This window comes from Oncorhynchus kisutch, linkage group LG6, assembly GCF_002021735.2.
Source record: "Oncorhynchus kisutch isolate 150728-3 linkage group LG6, Okis_V2, whole genome shotgun sequence".
Taxonomy (NCBI): domain Eukaryota; kingdom Metazoa; phylum Chordata; class Actinopteri; order Salmoniformes; family Salmonidae; genus Oncorhynchus; species Oncorhynchus kisutch.
In genome coordinates, this window is record NC_034179.2 from 69,803,249 (window position 1) to 69,813,370 (window position 10,122).

Genomic DNA, 10,122 nt, shown 5'->3' on the forward strand with positions numbered 1-10,122 from the left:
GCCTCAGGGGTTTTTGGGGCTCCATGCAATCTGAGATCCTTGAGACGTCCAAAAATGCATTTAAACCACACCATGGTTTGTGATGCTCTGTCTTTGGTTATTGAGAAGGCTTTGAAGCCGCCGGTCGGCCATTTTGGCACTCACCAATAGGAGCAGTACTCCATAGGAATACATTGAATTCTATTTCAATTAAATGTTTCAAGGAAGAAAAAAGCATGTATTTAAGTACTCTTTTAGTTGTAGTGGGGACAGTAACATTAGTCATCTAAAAAAAATATATACTTTAAGGAAATGGTTTTATATATGTTTTTATTTTTGTTTAACTCACATAATATTATTTAAAAGTATGCATTAAAGTGTCTTTAATGGAATAAATGTGGCAAAACGAGTGTAGACATTAATAAATGCATTTTATAGCTTCCAAAATATATTTTACAAAGGTGGGGGAGTGCCAAGATGGAGGCAAGGAGGCTTCAACACAACGCCCCTATCAATCATCTAGTGTATACATAATCTCGAATTTAGTTGAATTTTAAAATGGTTAAGGGTTAAGGTTAGGTAAGGGTTATGGTTAGGGTAAGGGGTTAATGTTAGGGTTTCGGATAGGAAAGTCTGAAGGATTCCAGATCGTAATAATTGTTTACCTATCCTGCACATGCAGTTATCGCTTGCCTTGCCTTTCATCACATTGTTTTGTATTGCCTTCTGCATAAATCAACAAATTCCAAATAAAATAATGCTAACAAAAATTATGTCAACACCAGCTGTCTAACCAATGCAATATTTTTTCTAGTATAGATAGCTCATTACGGTATGACGAACAGAACCAGGGTAATACATTAAAATGTGTAATACAATTTCATTTGGTAGGAGCAAGACTCTTTTACATCATATTAGTCAGATGAGCCAAGTGCCCTGTACAGTCAGTGTGTGTAATCCTCAGTCTAGTGCAACTGGCAATACAGACCTTGGTAAGAGTTGCAATTCTTTCTCTCATACACACCGGTGTGTAAATGATTAATATCAAAATTTGCACAGTTGTGGTGAAATATGGTGCAATGGGAGGTGATGGCACACCACTAGACAGTCTGACAATTGGGTCATTCAACTCAGAGCCTCTCCAGAATAAAATGTAACGAAGGTAGGATTGTGGGTGTGCGAGAGCCTGTGGCCTAGGATGCACTTCCACAAAAGTGGATGAAACAATGTCACTTCAGTTTTGGGAGATTCAAACATTGACTGGCCTGATGAGAAATATCCTTTAGATAATGTTCTCTTCATACATTGCACTTATAATATCCAGGGGCTGAGTGCCATCTGCTGGTCAACTTCTCCATCTACAAGCAAAATGCCTGAGTCTCACTGTACCTTGTCAAGAGTCAATAGCTTCCTAACTGTTGAAATGGGTACGCAGCAGTGGCGACCCAGTCATTCAGGGCAGCCCCACATTTTTAGCACCAAAATACATAGATTTTTTTTTTTTTTTGGCATTAATGCATGTCACATATGTTTGCAAACAATGTAAAAAATGTATATATATCATTGAGTTAAAAAAGCTGCATACAAACATGGTCTCTTTTTTGTTTTCTTGAGTAAGGCAGCTCCAAAATGCAGGTGTTCAAGCCTAGCTCAGTGCTTCTGTGGTGGTGGGGCAAGCCAGCAGAAAATACAGAGCGTTGCGCCATGATTGGCTCAGTGTTCTGTCACTCATGGGGACACTACGTCACCACCAAGTCTAAGGGTAGAGCTCTAAAAGTCTAGCCCCTTGGGTGCTGCCATAGAGTTACATTAGAAGTGCCCATCCAAGAAGGCTCAAGCTCATTGGCCACAGAGACAATTATGTCACATCACGTTATATGTACAGTAGCTTTGATTGGACTGATCATTTCAACATCATACTTTCAAAATCTTAGCTAGCCGTCATCATCGTGAATCAAGTTGAAAATCTACTGGCAAATCCTTTTTAATCCTTGTCATAGAGAAATAAAGAGAAATAACGAAGAGAAATGATAGATACAACGTATCGGTGCTCATCGGCCATTGGACATAAACATTACACAACAAGTTGGAAATCGCAAATTCAACAATGAGTAGTTTGTAAGGAATCAGTGGCTAACTGCTAGCATTGCAAAGCAATAATTAGCCTGCTATTCAGTGGAGTGTCTGTGTGGTCCCAAGTCTATGATTATGGGTCTCTTTTCCTAGTTTAAAATTATAAACATTCAATATTGGCCATGCTGTCAATGAAGCATTATTTGTGCCGCACTCAAAACTGCAAAATCTGACTTTAGTGAGTTCAATACAACTGGGAACTCTGGGAAAACGAGCTACGACTGGGAAAATACGGTTTAAAATTTCATCCAACTTGGAATTGTAAATCGGGAACTCGCGCATCTTTCTAGAGCTACGACCTGAAGATCACTGACGTCATCATGATACAACCCCCCCCCCCCCACCCCGAGTTCCCAGTTGTCTTGAATGCACCATAAATCCAGAGAATGCCAGACTTTAATGATAGTTTGATGACAAAAAATGTTCAAGTGAGCACAGTACAAGGTGAGTACATTTTTTTATTGTATTCTTCTGCATAAATTAAATATGCCGGGGAGATATGTATACTGTAGCTAAGAAAGTAATAAGTGTGGTGCACATGTAGTCCATAACAGTTTCTTGAGAAATGTAATTAAATATAAGAGCTTTCATTGTCTGCTTATATGCCGCCTTTATTTATCCTACAGTTCTGACTTGGTGTACAGGGAGGGCACAGTAAGAACAGCCCATGTTCTGAATTCTGTCCCTGTACATTTCAAAAGTGCTGAACAAAGTTTTGACTACGTCCATCCTAGCTTGCTCATGTCTTAATTGAAATTACGGATTGCCTCTAATCTCCTTGTCATCCCCTTATGTCATTGTTTGTACATCTCAATTTTCAGTAGAAACCACATTTCTTTAAGCAAGTCAGCCATGAGCCATTTAAAACAGTGATAAATTTAAAGGCAGTAAATGAGGCCGAATGAACTGTGTCACTGCCAGACAAGGCTCTGCTGATAGCCAGCTGTTGAAGTGGTATAGGTGCAATTAATGTATACAATCTTGACCTGTTCACTGGACGTGCTACCTGTCCCAGACCTATTATTTGACCATGCTGGTCATTTATGAACATCTTGGCCATGTTCTGTTATAATCTCCACCCGGCATAGCCAGAAGAGGACTGGCCACTCCTCAGCCTGGTTCCTCTCGGTTTCTTTCTAGGTTTTGGCCTTTCCTAGCCAACGTGCTTCAACACCTGCATTGCATGCTGTTTGGGGTTTTAGGCTGGGTTTCTGTACAGCACTTTGAGATATGAGCTGATGTACGAAGGGCTATATAAATACATTTGATTTATAGTGTTGTGGCTTTGCTGGCATCCCACTTATTTGTCTCACTGAGAGTTACATGCTTAATTCACCACTGGTGTAGAGACGAAGAAACAGTCTTGAACAGGGTGTAACAGTATAAATTGCATTACACAATATTTGCCGCAAAACAAATTCCTTTATTAAGTGTACAAAACATGTGCAAAAATAGTGACTCATTGGAAGAAATACACAAGCATGGCTTTGCCCTAAGAGACCTACACATCAGTCATGAAAAGACAGTGAATACATACAACTTGACATGCAAAAACTATGGTTGACAGAAAGAGAGATGATCCCAGGCTGCAGTCACCTATACTACAGAATATTGCAAATTGTGGCCTTGGTTTCACAGCATTTGATAAGTACCAAGTAAGTGCCAGCTAATCAAACAAACTGCACATTCATCAGCATTCTCCCTTTGATTTCTGCTGCATCGTGCAAAAAGAGTTAATTAGGAATGGCCTCGATGAATGACATTCACAGTTCATCAAATCAAGCACACAGACACCCTTTTGGCCCATGAGCTACTTATGAAATTACCCAGCTCTTTCCTTCGTACTAAACACACATACAAATGCACAAATACATGACAGGGCTGACTGACTAAATCACAGGAAATGACCAGTGTCACGAGATATTACTGAAAGAGATGTGCAACTCTTTGCAAAGAAGCTAATCATGACTAGAACTACATCAGCTAAACTGAAAAACCTGGCATGCGATGAAAATACTATTTGAGCCACTCACATCAAACATGAAAACACATCTAAATGCTTAACACTGACATATGCGGAAGGGGTTGTATATAGTGTTAGACGTGAATTGAGTAGGGAAAAATAGTGGTCACAAACGGGGAGAAGCGGTACTAGGTACAGCAGTACTACATCTGAGCCATGAAATCAGGCCTTGTCTACAGAAATCCTATCCAATTGCAACTATGGCACTAAAACGCATGACAAGACACTGAACAAGATGCTAAGCTTGACCTAAACTGTGGTTTAAAGGCCTCTTGGGTTGTGCAGCAAAGCAATAGAGAAAGGCACACAGCTTGTGGATTTGGGGTGGATATCCAAGACGCCTCCCAAACCCCAAAAGTAGCACAAACAAACCTCCCCACAGACAAATCAGAACACTAGTACGCCACTCATCCCGAGCCATCCATTACCACCACCTTCCCCCTCTCCTTTACAGTATGGTGCACTTTTGCTTCTTCTTCTTGTCCCCGTCTTTCTTGGTCGTGTCGGCCTTCTTGGGCCCGTAGAGGCTGGAGAAGCAGGCCTGGGCGGAGACGGGCTCCCTCAGACTGAGCAGCCACCTCCCCTTGCCGTAGTAGGCCAGGGAGCCGAGCTCCATCTCCTCCACCAGCTCTCCCTCCTGACCCTCTTGCTGCAGCGCTAGGATCTCCAGCAGGTCAAAGCCAGTCTGCTGTGGCTCAACCCCCTCCGCACAGCCCAGGGTGATGTGGGCACGGCTGCCTGCGGGCAGGGTGGCGGCAGCCGGGACTAGAGGGACTGCCTCCTTCTCAGCGTCGGCAGGCCACAGGGTTAACTGATCCTCAGAGAGTGAAACCCGGGCACCAACAGTGCGAGGTGTGACGAAGAGGGCACTGAGGGACAGCTCGAATGCAGAGCCATACAACTCTTTAACAATCTAGAGTGGGAAAAGAAAGAGGTTATTTCAAAATAGTCCCATGAAAAGTGAAAATGCATTTAAACGCACAGGTCATCAGATTTTAAATTCATTAAACAAGCCCAATTTGAGCTGTGCAATAAATGGGTTAATAGGATGAGGTTGCATTTTACAAATATTTCCCATCACCAATATACACCAAAAACAAATATAAAAGCAACATGTCAAGTTTGCTCCATGTTTCATGAGTTGAAATAAGAAATTATCCAGACGCACAAAATGCTTATTTTGCACACACATTTGTTTATATTATATCCCTGTTTGTGAGCATGTCTCCTTTGCCAAGATAATCCATCCACCTGACAGGTGTGGATTTCAAGAAGCTGATTAAACAGCATGTTCATTACACAGGTGCACCTTGTGCTGGAGATAAAAAGGCCACTAATTTGCAGTTGTGTTACAACAATGCCACAGAAGTTGAGAGCGTGCAATTGAGATGTTGACTGCAAGAATGTCCACCAGAGATGTTGCCAGATAATTTAATGTTAATTTCTCTAGCATAAGCTGCCTCCAACATCATTTTAGATAATTTGGCAGTACGTCCAACCGGACTCACAACCGCTGACCACATGTAACTATGGCAGCCCAGGACCTCCACATCCGGCTTTTTCACCTGCGAGATTGTATGAGACCAGCCACCTGGACTGCTGATGAAACATTAGTATTGGTCTGTAACAAAACCATGTTATGGGGGAAAACATTCTGATCGGCTGGGCCCGGCACCCAAGTGGGTGGCCCACCGCTGCACCCGTGCCCAGTCATGTGAAATCCATAGATTAGGGCTTAAATTAATATATTTAAATCGAGTGATTTCTTTATATGAGCTGTAACTCAGTAAAATCATTGAAATGGTTGCATTTTATTTTTGTTCAATATTCTTTGACTTACTGGTTTGTCTGCATATTCCTTGGCTCCCTCAGCCTTGCCATAGTCACAGAATTTGGTAGTGCAATGAAGAGCTCCATTGGCTTGGAAATACTGCTCCAGGTCCACCTCTTTCTCAGCCTCAACAGTGACTGAAAAAAACAAAGCAAGCTCAGTTGTCACAGTCAAGCTCAAGAGACTAAAATCTGATTTAGATACACACAATTATATTGTTTATCACAAGACAGTTGTGCTGAACTCACAGTCAGGCAAGTGCTTCTTGAAGGCCTCAAGCGTGTCCAGCGTCTTCAGGAAATCCATGGACGTGCACCTGACCTTGTCCTGGATGCCAGGGAGAAGGAACCAGCCAAAGAAAAGGGGCAGGGACGTCTCCTCAAGAGGAACTTTCATGGCCTGGATCTGGGCCTCCTCTAGCCCCCGCAGAGTTCTCTTGGTCAACTGTTGCAAGTCTCTGCTCCACTCAGTGCGGGGCTCCAGAAACATGGCCACCAGCCGGTGCTGCTCTGCTACCTCCCCCAGACGGGCCAGCCGATCATGGGTATGGTTGGTGTCATCCACCACTATCACTTGAGCAGATGTTCCTACACTGCAGCAGGCTACCACAGCATCGTCAAAAGCCTTGTACCCATCTGCCGATGCTTCTGGACTCTCCGGTTTCACACCATGGTCATCAGCACAGCAGACAGTGCAGAGACCCTGGTAGCTATCTGCAATGGCACGTGCCAAGAGGCTCTTGCCGCTGCCGGGGAGGCCTCTGAGGATGATTAGAGTGCGAGAGGTGCGAAGGGTGGCTTTGGTCTGCTCATGCTCCAGGAAAGCGAAAGACAAAGTGCCAGGAGCAGGGACCTGCTCGACAACTTCTGCCTTCTGCTGCTCCACTGCATCACCTTCTGCCTGTTTCTCCGACTCGACTTCTTTTCCAATTTCAGCTTCTACCAGTTTCTTTTCCATCACAGTCTCAGCTGCTACCGGCTTCTCTGCTTCCACCATCTTCACAGTCTCAGCTGCTACCAGCTTCTCTGCTTCCACCATCTTCACAGTCTCAGCTGCTACCGGTTTCTCTGCTTCCACCTTCTTCACAGTCTCAGCTGCTACCGGTTTCTCTGCTTCCACCTTCTTTACAGTCTCAGCTGCTACCGGTTTCTCTGCTTCCACCTTCTTCACAGTCTCAGCTGCTACCGGTTTCTCTGCTTCCACCTTCTTCACAGTCTCAGCTGCTACCGGTTTCTCTGCTTCCATCTTCACAGTCTCAGCTGCTACCGGTTTCTCTGCTTCCACCATCTTCACAGTCTCAGCTGCTACCGGTTTCTCTGCTTCCACTTTCTTCACAGTCTCAGCTGCTACCGGTTTCTCTGCTTCCACCATCTTCACAGTCTCAGCTGCTACCGGTTTCTCTGCTTCCACTTTCTTCACAGTCTCAGCTGCTACCGGTTTCTCTGCTTCCACCTTCTTCACAGTCTCAGCTGCTACCGGTTTCTCTGCTTCCACTTTCTTCACAGTCTCAGCTGCTACCGGTTTCTCTGCTTCCACCTTCTTCACAGTCTCAGCTGCTACCGGTTTCTCTGCTTCCACTTTCTTCACAGTCTCAGCCGCTACGGATTTCTTTGGCTCTGGATCCGGTAAAATGTCAGCTTCGGTCAGTCTGTCTGCCTCCACTTCCTTTACAGTTTCATGCTCTGCTGGCATCACCTCCAACACAATACCAGATTCTGCCTGCTTCTCAGATTCCTCAGGCCCTTTCTCTTCTGGTTCGAGCAGTTTGACGTCCTCAGATTCTGGCTGTGTGACAGGCTCGGGCGCTGCCTGCTCAGACAGTTTAACAGCCTCTGGGACGGGTTCTGCTATTTTCTCTGGCGCAGTTTCAATGTTATTCTCTGCTAGAGGCTCTGGTGTTCTCTCTGGCATTGGCTGCTTTTTAGGCTCTGCGGTCTGGATGTTTTTGCATTCTACATACATTGCAGTAGCTGGCTCAGAGACCTCTGTTGAGCTCCCTAGTACTGGTTGTTTTTCTGGGTACTTCTCTGCTTTAGTCACAACTTCTGTAGAGGTCTCTGGAACCTTCTCAGGAGATACAACCATTTTCATTGGGGATTTTTCTGCTTTAGGCGCCGTCTCTTGCATTTCTTCTGACGGTCTTGATTCTGTAACCACATCTTGCAAATGCTCCATTTCTTGCCTAGTCACTGGTGAATCTGCAGGATCTATTGGAGAGTCGTGTTGTGACTGGGGGCAGTCTCCTGCTCCCGTCTCCTGTTGCTCTCGAGTCTCTGATGCGGTGTCCAACACCTGGTTCTGCTCAGCATCCATATCTGGGTTCCTCAATGGACCTAATGATAAACACTAGTTTAGACAAGATTTTTAACGTGAAAATACATTCAATGATGATACAAATTAAACTCATACAAATTCAATTCTTAAGGAAAACAAGAACTTTATCGAAAACTGTACAGCATACAAACAATGCAATGGCGCTGGAATTCATTTAAACTTCAAGCTGTTAAAAAAAAAGGTCGAAATTTGACAACTCTTCCCTTGTGCAAATATTTGGGATACCACACTTATCTTAGTGAGGGAGTCAAATGATATACTTTGGTATTTCTAATAAGCGTTATAGGGAGCAGCAGATTCCTTATTTAATTATTGTACTGCAGCGGTTTCGCTGTGTCGCCCCTCGAGTCCTGCCGACTCAGAGCTCATCGTGGGCAAGGCCTCTGCCAGGTTTGACAAAGGCATTGGGTGGTTGGCTTGGCTCTATCGACCTGATTAATAAATGGTTTAAGCACAGCTGGCATATTTGGAGTGGTGTGTGTAATGTATGCCTTCATGGCTCAATTCTCAAAACATCCACATAACCGGCTGTATTATACGTGTAACGTTAGGTGGGGAAGACGTAACTGGGGAAGAAACAAACGTCAATTAGAATGCATGAACATTCATCCATAAAACCGATCAAATATGCATCACCAATTTAGTACGGAATTAGATTGATTAATGAAAAAGATTCAGATATAGGCTACGCAAAATTGGCGAATAAAAAGTAGAGGCGTGCTCAGCCTCAGACGACTAGGCCGGGGTGAGAAATGAACACCTGCGACTGATTAAACCAACCTTTTGTGTGGACAAGGGCTCGTATAGCCTCTTTAAAACGCACTTGAATAAAAATCGCAAGTAACACCAAGAAAAGTACGCAGAAATGATCATTTTTGAGTAACAGACGGTCAGTAGCACAATGGACTATTGGTTGGTGAAATTAGACAAAAAAAATCATGGTCATCCCGTTACAGTCTAGAAAAGTTGCTCAAGAAACAAAACGACATTCGAATCAGCTCAAATGCCAATATTTATAGGAAGTGAATATTTAGTAAAAAACAGTCAGATGAGAATAATGTTTAAAGTGCAACGGTGTAAACGCGGCTACTATCATCTAACAATGAAATGGTGAAACGGGGAGTGGCTGCAATGCAATCACCACGCTTCAGATAAAACAAATTCAGCGTGGCAATGTCATGTCCAGATTTAGATGCCACATTTGAACAGTAACGGTAGCCTATTTCAAAGCTAAAGAAATTGTATGTCTGAAATGCGACTATTTCTGAAAATGTTGATCACGTCAGTCAAGTTCCAAGATCGTACTATATGACAGCAGCTTCTAATCGGGCGATTTAGGATAACTACCATATTGCTATGAATGGGACGAGATTACCGAAGGAGGTTTCTTACCGTGCCTGTTGTGTCAGGAGTATGCCGCTGACTCTACAATTTAAGCGTTTTCAAAGCTGGCAAGCAGTGGCGAGTAGGCGCTCCGCGCAGAAATCTGCCCACAACACGCAGGAAACAAAACGGAAACTACTGTCTCTTGAGCACGCGCAAGGCTTCGTGCTCTTGAGGGTGGGGTGCTTCCTATCGTTTGCGCGCCCCCGCTCTTATCAACGCGAACGGCCCAGCAATGACAATGTAGACCTGGCTCCTGGCTGAGAAGAAAGTTAAATATGAGTTTAGTTGAATTGAAATTCCACAAGCCATGGCAATAATGCCAGAAAGTCTGATAATTCATGGCATAAGTGACAACAATGAGTCATTTTATATTTTGGCAGTTAATGATTTTAGGTCCACTTCCACAACACATACTCCTTGAAAAATAAAGCTCTGT

At 43.7% G+C, this 10,122-nt stretch overlaps 1 protein-coding gene across 2 annotated transcripts; it reads right to left on the reverse strand.

Annotated features, from left to right (window-relative positions):
- Nucleotides 1-3,487: 3,487 nt before the first annotated feature.
- Nucleotides 3,488-9,874, reverse strand: LOC109893308 (titin-like). 2 transcript variants are annotated; one of them, XM_031827300.1, is made up of 4 exons: nt 9,693-9,874; nt 6,215-8,299; nt 5,976-6,103; nt 3,488-5,048 (listed from the first exon to the last, which is right to left on the reverse strand). In XM_031827300.1, the coding sequence occupies exons 2-4, from the start codon at nt 8,277-8,279 to the stop codon at nt 4,584-4,586; spliced, it is 2,658 nt and encodes an 885-aa protein (XP_031683160.1). In that variant the 5' UTR covers nt 8,280-8,299; nt 9,693-9,874; the 3' UTR covers nt 3,488-4,583. The 2 variants fall into 2 exon arrangements, with proteins under 2 accessions (XP_031683160.1, XP_031683161.1); XM_031827301.1 differs by having other exon boundaries at nt 6,215-8,312.
- Nucleotides 9,875-10,122: the final 248 nt, after the last annotated feature.

Bases quoted from the DNA above. Each gene is read 5' to 3' on its own strand.
- LOC109893308 (XM_031827300.1), bottom strand. From the start codon at position 8,279: ATGGATGCTGAGCAGAACCAGGTGTTGGACACCGCATCAGAGACTCGA. The intron at 6,104-6,214 runs GTGAGTTCAGCA...TGTTTTTTTCAG, and splicing joins CAAGAAGCACTTGCCTGACT to TCACTGTTGAGGCTGAGAAA. The intron at 5,049-5,975 runs GTAAGTCAAAGA...TTCCCACTCTAG, and splicing joins AGGAATATGCAGACAAACCA to ATTGTTAAAGAGTTGTATGG.